The 21410-nt window shown below is 38.4% G+C and overlaps 1 protein-coding gene across 4 annotated transcripts; it reads left to right on the forward strand.

Moving 5' to 3' along the window:
• Positions 1 to 3122: 3122 nt before the first annotated feature.
• On the forward strand, positions 3123 to 20372 carry dyrk2 (dual-specificity tyrosine-(Y)-phosphorylation regulated kinase 2). 4 transcript variants are annotated; one of them, XM_043236780.1, is made up of 4 exons: positions 3123 to 3383; positions 3878 to 4041; positions 11954 to 12084; positions 15702 to 20372. In XM_043236780.1, exon 4 carries the CDS (start codon positions 15723 to 15725, stop codon positions 17292 to 17294), a length of 1572 nt encoding a protein of 523 aa, XP_043092715.1. In that variant the 5' UTR covers positions 3123 to 3383; positions 3878 to 4041; positions 11954 to 12084; positions 15702 to 15722; the 3' UTR covers positions 17295 to 20372. The 4 variants fall into 4 exon arrangements, with proteins under 4 accessions (XP_043092715.1, XP_043092711.1, XP_043092713.1 ...); XM_043236776.1 differs by lacking the exons at positions 3123 to 3383; positions 3878 to 4041 and adding an exon at positions 8161 to 8257; XM_043236778.1 differs by lacking the exons at positions 3123 to 3383; positions 3878 to 4041 and adding an exon at positions 11038 to 11529.
• Positions 20373 to 21410: the final 1038 nt, after the last annotated feature.

Genomic DNA, 21410 nt, shown 5'->3' on the forward strand with positions numbered 1-21410 from the left:
GCCACTTCTCATTTGACTGCATTGTGGTCAGTGTAACCGTATAATTGCTCTGTATGACTCAGTTATATTAAGCTTAGGGACACACCTGAGGTTAGTGTGACAGCTCGTATGTCAGTAAGGGTACTTCATGACACTGTGAGGTCAACACATGGTAGGGGCACAGAGAGTGTCTTAAAGGTGGATTAGTTTTAAGCTGAATTACTGGACTCCTCGCTGTGCAGGGCATACACTTGGGTCTATGAGGAAAACTTTGGCCTGAGAATCACGGTGGGTATCCATCTGTGTTATGAGAATGACGTGCTACTATATACATGACCATTTGACAGACACCATTCCCCCATAATCACACTGTGCCATCAAGCTGGAGACCATCAGCCTGTATGATTTCATAGTAACGACAGCACAGATGGTCACAGATGGCAGGGTGAAATGGAAAGACGCAGACTTTACCAATTTTCATATAATTTTTTGCTTTGGATATCACACACTGTACATATGCGCACATATTCTCTATTTGAATTTTGAATGTTAATACAATTTGAAGATGTTCAGTAACCAGTATTGCTTGTCGTGTACCCAGACTGTGCTGTGGATATTGGTGAAAGCTTTAATTGATTTTAATATCCTCCCCCATACATTTTGCATCTGAAAGGGAAATTTCTCCAAAAGCATATTGAATAACGTCAGGTGAAATATAACTTATGTCCACGCCTTTTTAGCACAAATTTTTCATTGTACGTTGAGAGTACATAAAAAGATGGTTTGCGCTGGATGTTAGTATCTGGGGGTTGGACATTAGTTATCTGGGAGTTGGATTTAATGAAAGGCCTAAGCCATTTACTAAAATATCAGAAAGACTTAGAAGTTAGATAATTTGCATGTATGCATACACCCAGAACACTCTAGCAACCATAGTTTTTGTCAACATAATTAGGGATGCACAATATTGGATTTTTTTTCCTATTTTGGTATTTTTCAAGTAATTTTGGCTGATACGTATATATTTCCCATTGTTTGGAAACAACATCACGTCTCTCCTGTGCATAAATTAAAAGCTAAATATTTTTCATTTTGAGATTACTTTTTAAGAAGCTGATAATTTAAATAAACAATAATTAATAATTAATTTTCATATAAGGCCGATGCAGAGATTTACATTTAAAGTCATTATAGGCCAGTTCCAAAATCAGTCCAATAATATCATGTATCCCTAAATACAATGAAGTTAACTGAAGAACCAAAGTTTTTGAACACCAACATTATCCATTATTCTTTCCACGGAAATGAGAGATGCTCACAGTTGAGTGAGAAATATATATATTATATATATATTTTATAGATTCTATGCTGCCAACGTTATATATTTCACATACTTTTGAAAATCCACTGCTTATGTTTATATTTAGATCTGAATTATACTGTTTCCACACCAGAGCCTTGTTGTTTAACAGTACAAATTGATCCTTGCTTTTTTCTTTCGTGAGGTGGTTTGACATCTTAGCATTTTTGTTTCCAGGCAGAACGACAAAGAACACGACACACCCGTCTCTTAGAAATTTTGTAGAATTCAACCAATCAGATGACGACTTAGTGGTGTAACTTGAGAAGAAGAGAGCAGCTCGGGTGGCATGCATGAAAACTGTCCATTTCTCTCATGGGATTTCTGTAATCGCAAAATTTGCTCCGGTAAATAAAGTGTCCACGGTGTAAGTGATTGGTTTTCCACCACAAAATGGCCACCAGGCTGGGTAGACCACCTGCTTATAGATTTATGTCCATTTAGTGTGAAGGAGCACCAGTACCACACACAACTGGCCCTGGGAAGCTTTCATAATCTCTGTAAATCACATTTCTCCCAAACATTTGATGTTTCTTTTGGTTGACATTTCAGAGAAAGTCAAGAGGGCACTAAAGCTGTGCTTATTTTTATTTTAGCTTAAAGCCACTCCATGACCGGTCTTTATAGGCCTAGATGTATTAAAACCCCGCCATGCATTAATAAGACTCTGGTCTGTCCAACAGTTCTGCTGTCTATTTGGTGTAGCCTGAAGATAATACAAAGAAAATAATCTTAGATGTGGATTTGAGGGGCTAGAAAACCCTCAACCATATTATTTTAAATTTATGCAGTGTTTGTTTTATGGGGCAGTGAGAGGAATATTAGATTATACATTTAGCAAAGTTGTTTGGGTTTCATTTTTGTCTCTGACTGCAACACCATTTTTAATTATGTCTGGTTGTTTATATAAGCTAGTGTGAACCCCTTCCTGTGGCAATGTGAGATAATATGAGAAAGTTTGATTGAGCATAAATATTCTCAGATCTGTATAAAATGATAACGAATAAGATGCTAAACAGAAACTGAAAAGCGTCATGGGAAGCACTGATTGCTGCTAGCGAAGGGTCAGAATGATAAGAAATGACCGGCAACAGTGACTTAAAACTGATATGGTGATGAGTGTCTGGAGATTTAGGTAAAGTAGTGGAGTGCATTAACTTTTGGCTATTTTATATATTGTTTTGCTTATTTGGTTTTATGTTTCAGTGTCACACAAAATTAAAATTCTATCATGAGTATCAAGGTAATAAAAGAATAAAAGGTTTTGGTTGAACTATTCATTCAGAAATACTTTTACTGTGACGTAGCAGTCAACAAACGGAAACAATGGTTTCTTTGACCATTACAAAATTGGTATTGACTTCATAATAGGTTGCACATACTATATTTGTATGGTATATTTCTTGTTCCATACTACTCAAAATAACATTTTCTTCAGGAGAGGCTTTGCTATCATTTATAAGTAAAAAGATAAGTTTGCTGTGCTGACGGATAGACTGTTAATCCTGTTGTTTAACAAATGTAACACAAAGCAGGTTACTTGCACTGTGAAAATATAACTGTTGAGTAGAAGAAGATCAAACCCATAAAAGGGTGGTCCATAGAGTGGATCAATTTCAGAGTGACAGTACTCATTAGCTTGGAAGGAGGAGTCAAGTTGAGCGTCTTTCTCGCGCACACACACACATTTTCGTTTTCAACCCTATTAATTATTAAGCAGTGTAGTTTTACTTAGTCACACATCTACTCTGTACTCATGCCCTGGCCTTTTGAGCTTGGCTAACAGAAGGCTTTGGCGATCATGTGAGGTATAAGTCTCAAGCTCCTCAGAAAGCCAATGGGTCCAAGCCACATCAACTGCTGTATATGTATCTTTTTGTTTTCTCTTCAATGACACATTTTAACCAAAAGAATTGAAGAATGAACAGGAAACCAATTGGATTGTTAGCCTGCTGGAGACGGTCGATGTCCATCAGTGAAGAAGGTGATGAGCTGTGTTTAAAGCCTTCACTAATGATACTTCATCTAAGGCACATCTTTTAAGGTAAGCAAAAGACAGCTGTAAACAGAATTGGAGTGTAACAGAAGTGTCTTTAATAAATAAAATTGGTGTCAATTTGTGAATTTCAAATTAGGCAGCACTGAATAAGAAATCAATATGACTCTCTTGGGAAAATGCAGGAGCAGAAGATTAGAAATGCTCCTTTATTACAAGCACAGAGTTTAAGAACACGGGTTCTGTCATACTAGAAATCAAAGGAGGAACCATTTACCTTTACTGGCCACAAGAGAAACACAAAGTATTTCCCTTAATAAAGATAATAAATAATCAACACTTTTATTACTTTACAGTGGGATTTAATTCTAGCTGTCATCTTGTACATAGACAACAACTATACAAATAGTGCTCAAGCACATTTCTCTGTATATAAATATATATAACATTAATAAAATAAACATGAATGAACATTAATATACTGTGGTATTGAATTAATTTGATTAATTATGTCACTTGCTTCATTTTCTATTTTTTTCTAGTGAATTTTGGGAGGATGCATGTGATGCTTCTATAAAAATCTGGTGAAAACAAGGTATCTGAGGTGGCTTGTCTTGCTTTAGTTTTGGAGGAGCCTTCGTGTTAGGAGCACAGCTACTGTTTGATGACAGCAAATGCTGGCTAAGGAGGCATCTCAAAGGTTTTGGTGAGTCATTATATATTTATGTATATATATGGATTTTCTTCAGTTTCGATGTCACTCTTTGGGCCTGGTGTTAAATATTTGCCTGCATTCTTGTTTGCAAAAAAATGAGCATCAGATAAGACTCAGACAGAAAGGAAAATAATGAGATAAACAAAGAGCAAAAGGGCGCCACACCTCATGCTTATCTCCTGTTGATTATACTGTGATCACATCATCGTGACCAAAACTGCACATTATACTCTATTATGGTTACTCTGGTGGAATGAATGAGAGTGTAAACACAGCTGAAGGAAATCCAAAACTCGTTTTTACCCCAGCAGGAATGGATGTGGTAGTTCATAACCTTGCAGTGTCAATTCATTAGGTTCACTGAAGCATTTCAGTGGCTTCCCACCTGACACCAAAGTACTGAGTTTGTAGTCAGCTAGGTTGTTTTTTTGCATCGGTGCCGAGGGAAGTTAGTTTGATGGATGCCACTTTCTGCTTTCCCTCAGACTAAAGGGATTTTGCTTATTTTTTAATGAATGGATTGATTTATAAAGTGAATGCACTCTCTGGGTTAGAAATATTTAAACGCCTTCATAGTTTTTGTTAATACAGACATTAATTCACATTCTACTGAAAATAATTAGACTTTTTATGAGGACTTTTGTTTGTTTGCCATTCCCAAAAGCCACTCACAGTCAGCATGACTGAATGAGCGACAGTTAATCAGCAGTGGGGGATATTTAAAATGTGATGCTGTGTCTCAGGTTGGGGGTCTGGTGTCTCTTTTCAATTGTGCAGATGGCACTTTTATGTTAGCTCCACCCCTGAAATGAGATTGGATCATGTGATTGGACGTTATAGTCTATTCATCACTTTTCTAATGAGCTGATTGGTCCCCAGATCTGTAGTTAACCTTGTTTGTAAGGCAACATTTTGGGTAATTGAGCCTTCAGCTTCATCAATTAAATGGACTTGCCAAGAGCCGTTTCAAGCTTGGGCTTCTTTTGTGTTAGCTATGCTGCTGTAGCTATGCCAAAGAAGGTGGCAGGTTACCAACCACCGGTGTGACTACAATATCCCTGAATGTAAATATCAAAAACAAACTGTAATTTGAACTAGACCTGTTCCTATCTCGTAAACTCTTGCTGTTGTGGGATGTAAACAAGGCCTGTGCTATTCAGGCTGTTAATCGAGATTCATTGTTGCCAGGCAACACATTATTTGCACAGTCCTGGACTGGTCTCTGTAGTTTGTGTAGCCGGTGTAAACAATATTACAGACGGGCTCAATGGTGGCTCTTTGTACATGCACAATGCTATCGTGTGCCCAGAGAACATATGTGCAGCGTGCTGCGCTGAAATCCATCGTTCTTTACATGGTCTCTAAAGTGGCTCACACTGGATTACTGCAACAGACTTAGACAAATGCATGCTTTGTTAGATAGTTTCCCTCGTAATCCATCCGTTTGGACACATTATACAGGCCAGATGTTGCATTAGCAGCCATGGTGAGAGAGTTTTTAACTGAATTTGAGGATGAGAGAAGACTTTGAGGTTCCCAATGTGGCAATAAGTAAAATAACGAACACCCCCTTTTTCAGCACTGTGCTGTTAATATCCTTGCAACTGCATGCAAAACCATCCCAGACTAGCCAGAAGGGTTTCCCAAAGGCAGGACATACTGGGAATGTGGGGGTCAGAGGCAAGGAATACTAGGAATGAGAGATGCTTCCACCTTTAGCTCAAGGCACTGAACCATTCAAGTGTGGTTAATAATGCCTGTGAGCTTTGGATCAAATGCACAAATACATGAAACCCTTCACCCAAACAGTGACAAACCGTTATTCATTTGTGCAAAACAAAAAAAGCCTTATGTTTGAGATGTCTTTTATCAATTTAGATTCTCACAGCCATTAAAACAATATTGATATATATGTGAGTGAATAAGAAAAAAAAGTGTGAAATACATGTGAAAAAGTGATTGATAGCATAGTTAGATTTTCTTCAGCGAAACTCATCTTATATATGTGTTATATTTGATTCACTTCTACTGTGAATAGCCGTGAATAGAGGCGTTTCCAAGCTTTTCTACAAGAATCCACCAGATGGCTTTAAAAATAAACCTTGCTAAATATGTGCAGTGTGGGTGAATGTATGACAGCAGAGCTGACAAAAATATGCTCCATTGCCTCAGGTAACTTTCTCTGGGAGACGGAGTAATGCACACACACAGAGAGAAAGAAAGACAATGTGAACAAGTACAGAATGTGAGCGTGTGTTTGTAAATGTCATTGTTGAGCTTTTATCCTGAAAATTGCAATCATCTGGTTATAAGGTAACAGATTTATTTTCCATATTTTAGCTACTTACATTTTTTTTCTTTATATTGTCTTGCAATTCATGCTCAATATAAACAGCTTACAGGAATTGTACCTTATGTGTTATATTTCATAGTAATTCGTGTGAACAGGGAAGTGGGTTGAGGTAATTCCCTATAAACTGTCTGTTTTCATAGGTATATATACTTCCTGTCTTTTTGTGTGATTGCATGTTTATATTTGCTCAGACAGTCTGCGTGGGCAGGGAGTGTGCATGCAAATATAGTCTAACGTGTGAAGATGACTCATTTATTACGTAACCAGCAACCATTTTGTTGAGTCTCTCATCAGTCAAGCACTGTGTCAGGAGTGTTGATTTGCAAGACAGCTCTCCAGCCCAGTATCTATTGATTTTATGCCATTGATGTGAGGGGATGACAACAGATCGAATCACTAAACAGCACACAGGCTCATTTCATAAACCTGACTGTATTATTAACCAGATGGAAATAGTACTTCAGCCATCTGTGCTTTTGTTTTGGCCTAAAATCCTAATTGGCCAAAAATAGTCTCTGAGATACACCTGCCACCTGTTTTGAGCTTTATGCAAATATTTATATGAATATTATAGTTTTTATTAACCGTTTCTGCACTGGTAACTGACTGAAGTTACTAGTAAGTGACTACTTTAAAGCTTTATATGGGTACCAACCACGTGTGCCATGAAAATAACAAAATAATAATGTGCTAAGCAAATGGCATGGTACTCTAATAAACATAAAAATACAATGCTCAAAAATACTTTTTAAAACTTTTGATGTCATCTGCTATTTAGCAATTTTTTTCACTAGGTTTTGGAATAAAACGCGTGTGTATACAGAACTGGCGACATGCTTTTTATAGTCTGTTGTTGAGTTATGGAACATGATGGAAACAGTAAAGACTCTCAGGTGTGTGTGGCTGCTTTTGAAAAGCTCTCATGTGTATACTACACCTATCTCTCCCCAGGACTGGATATCATTAAGTGTTTTGTCTGCAGGGTTCATTATTGTTACAGCAGAGCAGGTGAGGTTATGCATGCTTTAATTAGTCACCAGGGGGAATCTTTTAACAGACAGCTTTTTTATTTATTTTCTCATTTAAGCAATATAAGTAGCAAAAAAAAACCTTGATATGGTATGTCTGTAGTCCAGAAACTTATAGAGCAAGCTGCTGATAGTTTGAAAGGTTAAAAATGGGTTGCATGCACAATGCAAATTAAACCTGACATAAATGAAACTTGACATAAAGCAAGCTATACATCTAAGTGCAACATGTGATACTACAACCCTGCATAAACTTTATTATGTGATGTTGTATAGGCCATCTATCTGTGTTAGCTGCATTTTCATCCCCATATTCCGAAGGCTTTCACTGCTTCCATGTGCCTCAGTGAGCATGTTGCCAAGCGGAGAAAGCTCATTCTGGAATCACCACACATTCCCAGAGCACCGTTCTGATGCCTGGATGCTCCAGCAGTTCTAAAAGCAAAGCAGCTAAATATAGACCAAGGCTTGCATGTTGCATCCTCCCCCTAAGCTGATGGCGTAAGTACAACAAGACATTGTACAAAGACGGGACCACCATTTTATCAGTCTGTTATCACAGCCGTAGTCTGCACCTCAGACAGCCCTCCCACAATCTGTTTGCTAATCATCTGATGCATGTTGCTCACAAAACTAGGAAGTACTTTCTCAATCTCGAGAGCTCTAATCTAATTGGCTGGTTTTACACAACTTCCTGGAGTAAGGGGTCACGGCATTTCTTTAATCAGTCCACCAGGAAACAAAGTCATGTTTACAAGGTACTGGACTGACACCTGGAGTGCTTTTAATGATGAAATAATCACTGGATTTGCAAAACGTTTGCCAGGTTAGTGGCTTGAAATATTTAAACAATTTAGATTTTCTTTTTTACTTTTGCATGGGTCGTTACACGTTGTGCCACAATTGTCTTTTGTTTTACATACAAACTTTGCATTTTAATAAGCAAAAAGTGAAAAAACTGTTATAGTGGCAGAAAATCCCTCAAATCAAGTTGTTGAGGGGGTAAACTTAAATAAGAATTATCTATATTTTTAGTTGACTTGGCTTATTTTAAATCTTGCTTTGTCTTATCAAGTCTTATAAGTCATTTTACAGAAAACTAAATAATGTTTTCATTTAGCCAAACCTGAAAATAATGTTTATTTAACAACAAGTATTAACACTCAAAACAAAATTAAATTCTATAAAAATGTTTCAATTGCACATTAGTACATTTACTTATCCACTTTTTGATGATGCAATGACGTTGCCCAGGTTAACCATAAATGTAATAAATATCTAATACAGTGCATATATTTAGCAAAATACTCCTTTCTAGAGTTATTTCTCTTTCTAATTAATGATTTATGGACATTGAATAAAGTGACATTGCTGTTTAATTAATGTCTTTCTGTGGTTGAAACTAATGCCATAACTAATAGCTATATTGTGCAAAATTGCATTTATGGTTTGAACTGAAATAAAAGCTGAGACTTTGTTTCATATCAAATGTAACTTATTCCAACTACAAATTATGTTTAGCATATTTTGTTACTGCATCAGCGTGGTTTTCGATATAAGCGTTTGAAGCATGATATAAGTCAAAACACTTTGGAAAAGTGTTAACGGAACGCAGAGACTAAAAACAGAGACTACTGTTTATTTAATCCCATCTTGAGGCCCCCTGGAATTCTTCTAAAGATCTCATGGGCCCACGCCCCATAATTGAGAACCTCAATTTGACACAAATATAGTACTTTTGGCCTTTCAAAGGGGGTATCTGAGTATATGTTATATGTGTTTTAAAGTATTTTGGAAAGGGAAGGCATGTCAGTATTTACATAATCAGCGGAGGAGTTCGGCTGCAAGTAACACCAATGATTCCATTGCTATCGCACTTTGGCAGGTCTTTTCACAGCTTTTGGCCGCGAGTGCCATGCCTCAGCAATTGGGTTCTATGGCTATGCCTCAGCAAATGGGTTCTGCCAGACCTTTGCTATCACACTATCAGAAACTACAAGGCAATAATGTGAGAATTAACACGACCCCTAGATCAGCCCTTCTTACACTCCCCGTTTAAAATGACCCAATCCTGTTATCAGAGCCCCAATTCCTTACATAGTGCCTCCTGATGTTTCCCAGTAACCGCAGTGACAAATGCCATGACAGCCATCCCAGCATACCCTGCTCCCTTCTGACCACAGCCAGACATGTGACACTGCATTAGCTCGCTTCCTGGGGGGGATGGATGGGGGAGATGACGGTGACTTGTTTTTATTTTGCATTTTATTTTTTTTAGAGAATCTACATTTTGTATGCCGAAACTTGCTTTTTGTTGTAGAGGCTGAACGTTAAGCCAGATTCGATAGCAAATTCTATAAAATGACTGCCTCATATTTAGTGCTGCGCAAGAAGTTTTTTCTTTTTCTGTCATGACTAGCAGAATGAAACCGAGATATCATCTTTACGTTTGAATGCACGTTGAGCCTTAAACTGCTGATACTCGCAGATATAGGAGTACGTGATCATTATCAAGAATCACATCTTTTGGGATATACCACTTTTCAAAGACTGAAACAGGATTCTCTGAGCTGATCAAAACCAAAACAGTAATCAGAGGAATAAGATCAATCATTGTTATTGCGCTTGAGGTCTCAGAAAATACACGTAACATCACATACAACCTAATCACCGTAGAATGTGCTTTGAAATGTAGGCTGGATGTATCATTTTTTTATCTGTAATGATGCATTTATATGGGCTACAAATTTACCAGCAGCTGCAATGTGTGAAGTTTGTGATATTCAAGGAATCTGGGACATGATTTTTTTGTGCATAGTTGTGTTTGATGCAACTGCACTACAATTAAATTTAACAATCAAATTAAGCAACATAATCCAATATGTACACAGCTCTTGTTAGGGAACTAAATGTACAGTACATGTGGAGGCAGTAACGCACGCACTCCACCCTCTAGTGGACAGTCATTTTAACTGGCTCTGACTCACTGTGAAATACCTACTCTTTTCTCAGACCCTTCAAACTCAAAAGTAGACATTTTAATCACAAATGTTAGCGGTGAAAGTAGACAGGGTTCAATGTTGCATGCCATTGTAGTGTGTTAACAGGACTGAAAGCATGGAAAAAATGCTTTCTCGTAATATGCACAGTATGCACGTATAAACAAGCAGGCATCAGGTGTGTGACTAGTGAATTTGTGCTCTGTTTGGGACTGTGATTGGTGGACTTTTGGGAGTATGGCAAGCCATTTTCAACATGACAACTTTTGCTTTTGTTTCAGTGGTAGACTTATTTTTGCACCATCCACGCATTCATCCATTCATTCATTTACTAAGGTGAGCAGGGAATAGGTCACTATAATAGCTTTGAGTAATTACAACTAACTAAAACAAGTACTGGTGTGACTAAGCAATGATTTGCCGAAATGGGTAGACATTGGTCACATCTGGAGTGTATACCAGTACCAAATGAATGGTTATTAGTGCCTTTGTAAAAAGATGAGTCTCGCCATTGCATTAATAGCTACTATTCCTGGATAAATGTGATAAAGGCTTGCCGCACGGGGAGGGGAGAGTAAAGAAGGTGGAGGCGAACGAGGCTGATAGATAAGTCCAGGCAACACCCTAAACCGGTTTAAAGTATATTCCGGTTAGTATGTGTGTGTGAGAGAATGCCACGGGCTGTGCACAGTTTCCTAGGCCCAAAAGTGCGGAGCGGTACAGAGCCATGCGTGCGTCTTTGTTTGTTTTGCACGTTTCCAAGCGATGATAACGCGAAATCGGGTAGCGTTTGAGGAAGCAGCCCCTAGAGTTTGCTCGCTCAGGTCTGGATGTAGCTGATTGGAGTAGCAGCAGTCAGAGTGGGTGATCACAGGGAGGAGGGGAGAGACTCTGAAGTGGCTTTTCTGCGTGTGTGTGTGTGATTCTCCAGCGGCCATGTTAACCAAGAAAGCCTGCGCTGCTGCTGCTGCCGCTGCCGTCTACCCGACTGGTAAGGAACCCAACGCCCGGATCTAAGAGGGCGACGCCGGTCTCGTTTATTCTCCGGATTGGATTGGGGAGATGGATTATTTATCCGATTAAATGCTCCATAACGCGTGTAAGGCTCGCAGCTTTTCGTTTCATTGCTCGCCGTTGACTGTATGGTCGAGTACAGTAGCTAGCCACAAGCCCCGGAAACAGCATTGGAAAAGCGGCCGTTTTTTGTATTTATTACTTAATCGTTACCACCGCCGTTGAGACTAGATACAGAAACCAAGCGCGTCGGATTAATGGCTTTAAAATGTAACACGCGCTTTGTAGCTCGCGAGTCTGTATTAAAGGTTTGTGCTAATGTTGGTTTTCGTTTGCTGTGTTGTTGTTAAATGGTTAAGTATCATTCCGGTCCTCTTTCATTTTCGGATTTTGCTATGCATCAATGCATGTAACGTAACGGGGCTGTAGTTTTGTTTTGCCTTTTGAGAACGCTGACAGTCAGTTGTGTAAACATTATTACTGAAGACGGTTTCACTGACTTTCAACAGGCAAAGGGGGTGAGATTTGCCAGCTACAGTCTTCCCCAGGACTGGGCATCGGGGGTCCCCGAGCTGGAGCAGGGACTGAAGCCACATCACCCGTCACATTACCACCACTCAGGAACAGCAACTCTCTCACGGTAAAAATGGACCTTCTTGCTAGCAGATTCAACCATTTATGTCCCTTTCTCTGTTTTCATAATGTGTTTTCAAAATGAAGTAATTATGTAATGCATGTCTTTTTTATTGGCACGTGTAGAGTTCAAGACGATTTAAAATATGTGGAAAGTATTTACTTTGTATTTAGGTTACTTAGACCTTATATATTCCTGAGTTCAATTTGTTTATACTGCGCTTTTCACAATAAGTTTGTGTTTGAGTGGAGTTTCAGAAGAATAGTCACACTTTAAAGTCACGGTGAGCAAGATAGGGTATGTTTTAACACATTAACTTTGACGGCCCTGAACATATAATTTTATTAAAGCGTTTTCTTTTGACCCTCTAGCTCAGACTTTATAGCATGTGTTGTTCAGTAATTTACACTTTAGTAATGGTCCATATTGTGTCAGTATTATGAGGTGTCGCAATGCTTGACAGAGATTCAGATGGAAAATACAGTCTGACACGTATATAGAAAATAAAATTTGTTGAATAAGACGTTGGAATATTGCATGTGGTTGGACGAAATCAGCACTTTGATTGCTAGGTTTGCAGAAATAAGAAGACCTCGAGAGTAGTTTCAACATTTTGAAAACCAAAATGCCTGCTTTACTCCGACACATTCTTTATGAGAAAAGTAATACGAGCGGTTGTGGTGATCAGTAGCTCTCTCGGAGTCATTGGCTGATGTATTGTGTGTTGCCATTAGTGGGGGATGGGAAAAGCTCAGGCCATCAGTGTGACGCCAACAGGCACAGCTGAAATCTGTCATGTAGTGAATTTCCTTATGTAAATCTATACATCCGAAATTCTGCTCGGTTGAGTCTGCATGGTAAGGATATTTTGCATGGTATTGGAATAATAAACATGATATTCTAATATATAGAAATGCAAGCTCATAATGCATGACTGTCAAATAATGTGTTTATTACTAAAGTTTAAATAATTGCAGTTCATATAGGTGTATTTGAAATGTTGTTCTGAATTAAGTACAATAACTGGATCAATGCCATTTATGACTAAGTACCCCAGAGTTCTTTATTTAGCTGTCATTCTAATAGGAGTAAATATAGACACAGACTCGCATGGTAGGTGTATTTGTATGTCTGCTTTCTCTTACAAGACAAAATTCCTGCGATTATGTTCTTATCAAATTACATCTTAGCATTGTATTTGCAAATAGTTCAAGACGTTTAACTGAGAAGCTGCAACTACGTACTTGTCCATATGTATGCCCTGTTTCAGTGAATGAGTGAACACCGTGTTCACATTTAGGATTTTTCAGGTTTCTGAAGATTCTAAATAGGTTTCTGGGAATTACAACATGCACCTTGCCCTTGCTTATTACTTACATGGTAATTAGATGTGATGATGAGCTATGATCTGATGCTGCTTAAGTTAACAGTAATTAAGGGCTTGTTCCTACTTGGTTATGTAACATATTACATTATCAAATTAAAGCTGATTAATTGTAAGATCAAAAAATAATAATTTTGATGCTTTTCTATTGTCTGCTAAGGCTAAGGTTCTGTCTGTATTAAAATCTGTTGTTGTTAATTTGAGTGTCATACCAGTTAATCTCCTAAGGGCAGTTGAATCACAGCTTTTTAGCACTACTATCATGCAGTATATGTATTTTGCAGAGTAAGTGAGTATTAGAATGATCTTTTAGACCAAATGTGTCTATTGTTCAGCTCCAGTTGTGTCCTCCAGCTGTCTGCAAGCATGCCCTTTCCACGACCCCCCACCTGTGCAGATCATGTTAGAACTAACCGACAGGGCAGCCAAGTACAACAGAAGTATTAAATTGAAGCTTTATTCAGATTCACTCTTAGTGCCTACACAAGATGGGAAAGTATCTTGTGTATGATGCATCATCTCTGTAAATGGTTACTTCAGAAAAAGTGTCTGGCTGGTAAATTATTTAGACTACCCTGCCTTAACTAATCCATAAATCTATGCTTTATATCATTTGCTCATTTGAACCGGTGTGATTTATTGTGTGACACCTTAAAGATTGGTTTATTGATTTAGGATTAGCTATTGGTTAAAATTATTTAGATTTGAATCTTACAGTTTTCTAAACCAGAGCCTTGTTGTTCAACAGTCACTGTCAATGCTCTTGTCTTGTGTGAGGCAGGGAAAAAGAAATATGGCTGTATTTTGAGCGTTTTAAGAGCAGATTGTATCAGAACCCTTGGATTTAGAGTTCAAGCTGGGTATTAATCTTTTTCTTCAGTGAGAGGTGTAGAAACATCAGCACTGACCATCTGGGGGATTAGAGATTGGTTGAGATGAAAAGGATCTGTAAAAATCAAAAGTCTTGTATTACCCTGGTATGCTATTTAGTTTTGTAGATTATCACTCTTTTTGCACATGAATACAGCATGGCTTAGATTAGACAATAAAGCACAATTAAGTGGATTATGAGCATTACCTTTCAAAACACAAAAATAAACACTAATCCATTAAAACTATCAGTCTGAAATAACAGGACAGCAGTCATGTCGAGGGCAGTTACGTTCAATGGTGTACGCGTTTTTGTATTTGTATAGACTGAAAAGGTTGTCACAAACATCTTACTGAAGCAACAGGATGTCCTTGTAAAAACAAGATGCAGAGGTAATCACATTATCAAGGAAGCAAGCATCTTGCCCGGCAGGAGATTCAGGAAAGCAGGAAATTCATGTCTAATGTCCTTGAATAAACAAAAAAAAAAGCCTTTCATAGCTTTGTCTACAAGTCTGAATTCCCTATCCTATAAGCCTAAAAATATATTTTAGAATATAAAATATTTTAGACCGGTTATGTAACATTTTAAAGTAAATTATGCAAACCATGCAGACATGAACATGTTGATGTGTTTGCAATTTTTTAATGATTATGTGAAAATGACCCATCATGTTCAGTCCAAAGTCAATGCATAGCAATGGAGACCATTTTTGGATACCTGAGTGCCTCATCTATTTTTATTCTGTACATTTTGTCTTTCAAGCCATTCTTTTCATTCTGTAGATTATGTGCTGATCTCTGGTCTTCAGTTTAGGAAGCTTCTTTCCTCTTGATCCAATATGAATAGACAAAGAGCATTTAGTTGTACCCTGTCTAGGCTTTGATAAGTACAAGAATCTATTGTCTGTTTCTTTTTTAAGTGTATTCAAATACAGATGGAATGAAATTTATGCAAGACCATTGTAGAGAATCATGGAAAAATTGTTTGTCATTATTGCAACAACTGTTCTATCCGGCCTGAAGTGACCTCCCTTTCACCTCCCGCTTTGTTGAGATTTTGCTTTAAAGGAACACTCCACTTTTTTGGAAATAGGCTCCTTCTCCAACTCCCCCAAAGTTAATAAGTTGAGTTTTGAAAAACTGAAAAAAAGTGTAGTGTGCCTTCAGATATTCTGCTTGCTACAAAAGAATAAACCTAGATCCTCTATCAGCATTGACAGTGTTGAAAAGACTTGAATATTCAATACCTATATCTCTAGTCTGGTTTATGTTAAATCTAATGTATGTTATAACAGCTGTGTTCTCTTAATTTATTTTGGAAACAATCCTCAAATTATGCCTCTTGTTTTTGTTTTACCTTACCCAGGCTGGAGGCAATAAGCACACAATGAATGACCATCTGCACGTCGGGAATCACCAGCAGATCCACGTTCAACAGCTTTTCGAGGAGAACAGCAACAAACGGACAGTGTTGACTGCACAACCCAATGGGTTGACACCAGTAGGTAGAGCAGGTCTGGCCATGCCTGAGAAGCAGCAAGAAAGCAGCCAGTGTCGACAAGGCAGCTCAACTTCCATCAAATCAACTGAAAGCAAACCCAAGCCAGCACCTTTGACTCCTGAGCAGGCCATGAAACAATACATGTCTAAGCTTTCAGTGTTTGAACACCAAGAGCTCTTCAGCTACCCTGAGATCTATTTTATAGGTCCAAATGCAAAGAAAAGACAAGGTGTAGTTGGGGGTTCAAACAATGGAGGTTATGATGATGATCAGGGCTCCTACATTCATGTGCCCCATGACCATATAGCATATAGGTATGAGGTACTAAAGGTTATTGGTAAAGGCAGTTTTGGCCAGGTGGTGAAGGCCTACGACCACAAGAACCACCAGCAAGTGGCCCTGAAAATGGTACGGAATGAAAAGCGATTCCATCGCCAAGCAGCTGAGGAAATTCGCATTCTGGAACACTTGCGCAAACAGGATAAGGACTCCACCATGAATGTCATCCACATGCTGGAGAACTTCACATTCCGCAACCATATCTGCATGACGTTCGAGTTGCTCAGCATGAACCTTTATGAGCTTATCAAGAAAAACAAGTTTCAGGGCTTTAGTTTGCCACTAGTGCGCAAGTTTGCACACTCCATCTTGCAGTGTCTCGACTCCTTGCACAAGAACAGAATCATTCACTGCGACCTCAAGCCTGAGAATATCCTTTTGAAGCAGCAGGGGCGAAGTGGGATAAAAGTGATTGACTTTGGCTCTAGCTGCTACGAGCATCAACGGGTCTACACTTACATCCAGTCACGCTTCTACAGGGCCCCAGAGGTCATTCTGGGTGCTCGATACGGGATGCCAATTGATATGTGGAGCTTAGGTTGTATCTTAGCGGAATTACTTACAGGGTACCCTCTCTTGCCTGGAGAAGATGAAGGGGACCAACTAGCATGTGTCATAGAGCTGCTGGGCATGCCCTCCCAGAAGCTACTGGATTCGTCTAAGAGAGCCAAAAATTTTGTCAGTTCAAAGGGATACCCCCGTTACAGCACAGTCACAAACTTACCTGACGGCTCGGTGGCGTTGAATGGGGGAAGGTCACGAAGGGGCAAGCTCAGAGGTCCACCAGGCAGCAGGGATTGGGTGACAGCACTTAAGGGCTGTGACGACCCCCTCTTCTTGGACTTTCTCAAACAGTGTCTAGAGTGGGACCCGTCCCTGCGCATGACCCCTAGTCAGGCCCTCCGCCACCCATGGCTCAGAAGACGCTTGCCAAAACCTCCCACTGGGGAGAAAACCACCGTAAAGCGGATCACTGAGGGTACTGGTGCTATAACTTCAATCTCCAAATTACCTCCCCCCTCTGGCTCAGCCACAAAGTTAAGGACTAACCTGGCACAAATGACTGATGCCAATGGGAATATACAACAAAGGACAGTGTTGCCAAAATTAGTCAGCTGAACACTAATTTCTGTTTTTCTTTGAAATTAAAATATTGGAAATTGTGCAAAGCTGAGCATTCAGAAGTGTGGCGTTTTTAGGAATAAGAGTCGTTAATGCATATCCATCATTTATGAACTGCTTCGTAGCACCTTTAGTTGGAATTTTTTTCTAGGAAAGCTCAAATGGCCAAGAAAGGGGGAACAACACTTTTATGTTTTTATCTCAGGGCTGTGTTGAGTGCTGCTTTCAAGGAGCATTCAAACTATCTGGTCTATAATAACAAAAAGTCCCACTAGGTTTAATACCTAAATCTTGTAGCATAAAAAGTAAATGGCCTCGCCACAATGAAGTAATGGTAGGATACATTGTTTTGTGCGCTTCTGAAATTTTAATCACCACCCTCAGATCCTGCCAGATAAATAGTACATTAATGGGTGCGGATTAAAAATGCATTTTACTAAAAGCTATGTGATATGAGGCTTGTTGCATTTCCCAGCACTGATGTTGTCAATATCAAGAATAGAGAACATACTATGGTAAGAGAAACAGGTCATAATGGAGAAGGGATGTTGCAGACTGTTATGAGGTAGCAGAAAGAAACAATGTTTACATGATAGATTTGGTTTGTGCCTATAAATCTCTTGACATTCCTTAAAGAAATTAAATGAGGAAAAGAGAGAGTGTCTAGAGCGGTCTACACTACAGTAGATTGATGGCAAGTTTAAAGGAATTTATGTGGTTTGATCAAAACAATACTATTCTCAGCAGTACTTGTCAGGTGTACGTTAATATAATTATAAGCTATTCGCTGGAAGAGTTGCTTTTGAACAAGTACTGTCTTGGAAGGAAAAAATGGTGCTTTACCTTTTTTATTTGATTTTTTTATAGCTTGAAACTTAATGCTCATGGATCAAAACAGTGTTGTGTAATAACAATGAGTAAAGACTGGTTAGTTTGCAAGTTAGGGTCTAGATTTTTTTGTGAATGCTTTTTTGCAGTGGCAAGGACTAAGAATTGAAGAATTGGGAAGTAGGACATTGCATTTATGCGAATGCAAGTAACAGTGCTAATGAAGATAAATATTTTAGGTGGACAATGTTATGGCAGAGCATGACACGTGATTCAAGTATTGAGAATCAAATTTATAACCACTAAGAAAATACAGATAGCTACATTGCATACCCTAATATTGTTACATAATCATTGTGTGGACTTGCTAATATCAGGCCAGAGTTAAAATTCTAAAAGGTTGTTCCCTTTTTTAATAATAAATAATGTTACAAATAAGTTATTAATAACACTTTTTCCCCAAGTCCAGAACAGTTGGTTTTGGCTGGCCATTTTTGTAGCATTTATGACATGGAAAGAATAATTTGACTGACATGGGTGTAAAAGGTTAATAAGTTTATTTGTTTAATTTTATTGTGTCAATGAAGAGCTAACATAGGTGGAAACCAGTGGCCTGAATGTGGCTTGTATATCAATTGAGTGATTTATGGTGTAATGCACAAAGAAATATATCTGCCACTACTTTGAGATCGTACTTTAGCAGGAGGTAGTCCTTCCTGCTTTCAAGCAGTCACGGATCGTGGGGGTGTGAATGGGGGTCAAACCATGGGCTGTCAGGGAGACCAGCAAAGCTGTAATGCTCATGTTGATCCCTTCCCCCCCACTGGAGACTGATACAGTGCCCTCCAGGCCTACTGTACACTGCACAGGGGTTCAGGCCCCTTTGGACACCCATAGTGCTTTATAGATACAAAAGTTACCTGCTAACATCAGCAGGCATTTCACAATGTACTTTACACTTTTTTATTGTTCTGTGAATTGACAGCAGTGTGGAATAATTGTGCCCTTAGGTTTAATACAATGTGCCTTTGGTTATCAACGCCATTCATTTTATTTCAGACAATGATTCTCCCTTCCATTTACTTTGAAAGACTCATGGTGATTCTCTTGCACATGTTTGAGCATCGCCCAAAGATATTTCCCAAACCTCATTAAATGAGACTTGGGAATGAATGGCCGCACAGTTGAGGTTGTACATGCAGTTTGGACATTCAATGTTTTTTATACCAGGATTTGAGCGCAGAAATAACATTTGGGGCCCTTTTCCAACAGGGATGTCTTAGTAAGAGACAACAGTTACTACAGTGACATAGAACAAGTGTCTTCAGCACTGCATTCATGTTGTCTTAACATTGAAGTATTTGAGAAGATACATTTGGTTAATTTTATTACAATAGAAATAAGAACACATTTTAATATTTTACCTCAGACTGTTGTAATATTCTTGTACTTTATGAATCCAGGGCATTTGGTACATACCAAAGTGCATTCCTTTCTGTGTTAGTGGCTACGAGGGAAAAGAAGCCAGAATTTCTCTTTTTACCTGATCAAGAGGCCATCAAGCCACTCAAGGGCATGTCTTGAAATTGATAATCCTCTGTGGAGAGGCAATGATAGGGGAAGGATGCTTGAGCTCTATTAGACAGTCACGTCACCTGTTAAAATGTCTGACAGATGTAGCATACCTCCAAACCTCTGTTACTTGACATGGTTGGATGTATCTCCTGAGCAGTGAAAACTGCAACCCCAAGAAATCCACAGTGAGTCAGTTGTCATCCCAGTGTGCAATACAGTGGTAGCATTGTTGAGGAAAATCAAACTACATGACTGAAAGTTACATTTTAAAACAATGTGCTTTTTACAATTTTTAACTGTATGCCCTAACTCTTGAATCTAGCTACCCACTGTCAACTTCGGTCAGTTCTTTTTTTTAAAATGAATCTTTGAACGGAGGAACAAAGTTGACGTTGTTTATATTCAGCCACAGAAACGTACTGTACATATGTGAATTTGTTGACAATTTGATGTGGATGTGTACATATGTATAATGTTTTAATTTTGTGAAATGCTGCTGAAAACACTACATATATTGCTGTAGTGGGGTTTTATTGTTGGCGGCCAGTTTAATGATACTGTATGTATTGTACAGCTGACGGAAGAAGAGTTTTTTTTTCTAGTGATCATTTGTTAAATTTTATTGTTGTGGCTGGAATATATTATTAATAAAAGTTTTAATGTCCGTCTTTACTAAATGCTTTTGTGGTGATGTTATTAAGCAATTTGAAGTAACTAATGACAATGCTGTGACCACACATTAGCAAGGAGTGTGTGGTATAGTGGATATTGCTTAAGGTAAGAAACCAGAGGGTTGACAAAATGATTGCGCCATGAACTAACAATATAAGATAACTATAATAACCATAAAGTTTTAAAAACTTTGTAACGTCCATATCACAACTTTAAAGATAACACAGAGAAACAATATTATTGGGATCATTTTCAGAGCATTAGATGATGAAAGTTAAAACATTGGAAGCCTATCAATATCTGCCCAGCTTTAAAGCTTGTCTTTGCATTGTTCTCACAGAATAGTGGCAGTGTGCATGTTGAATAAACAGTCTGGTGCAATTTGATATTGTTGGCACAAAAATAGCTTTTGTAATTATCATTCATAGTGTGAACAGTCTTAGCCCCAAGGAGGTTTAATAATTACAGAGAAAAGAGCACATTTCTACTATAATTAATCACTGGAACCAGGTGGTCAAATCAAGTCAGGTGCAGGTTTAACAATTTTAGCTCATCAAAATATTTATTTAAAGGACTGCAAAAGAATATCTAAAGATGTGGGCATCAGTAGTAGTCCGTATTCAGTTACATAGTTAAAAAACTAAAAAAATTATGCAATGAAACTGTTCTAGGAACCAATTGACAGTTGGCCTGTAAGCAACATTTGAGTTTGATATTTTACTATAATACTGTTCATTCATTTTCATAAATACTGCTCATGGTTTTGACTAATAAAACTGGGCGAGGAGAACTGCAGTGTGTGTCAACATTATTCATAAAAGTACAGTGTAGTGAGGCCTTTTCATCTTTTATGTTGTATCAATGCAGAATTCTGTATGTGGTGTTCCTTAAGGGAACTTTGGATACCAAAGACAGAGGTATTGTCCATGCAAACACACGCACACACTGTTTGTGCTAATAATAAAGTATAGAGAGATTACAAAGCTGCTTTACCTGTAACATGCAACACAAAACCACTAATGAGCAGCAGCCTGTTGT

Source organism: Puntigrus tetrazona, chromosome 4 (assembly GCF_018831695.1).
Source record: "Puntigrus tetrazona isolate hp1 chromosome 4, ASM1883169v1, whole genome shotgun sequence".
NCBI lineage: Eukaryota > Metazoa > Chordata > Actinopteri > Cypriniformes > Cyprinidae > Puntigrus > Puntigrus tetrazona.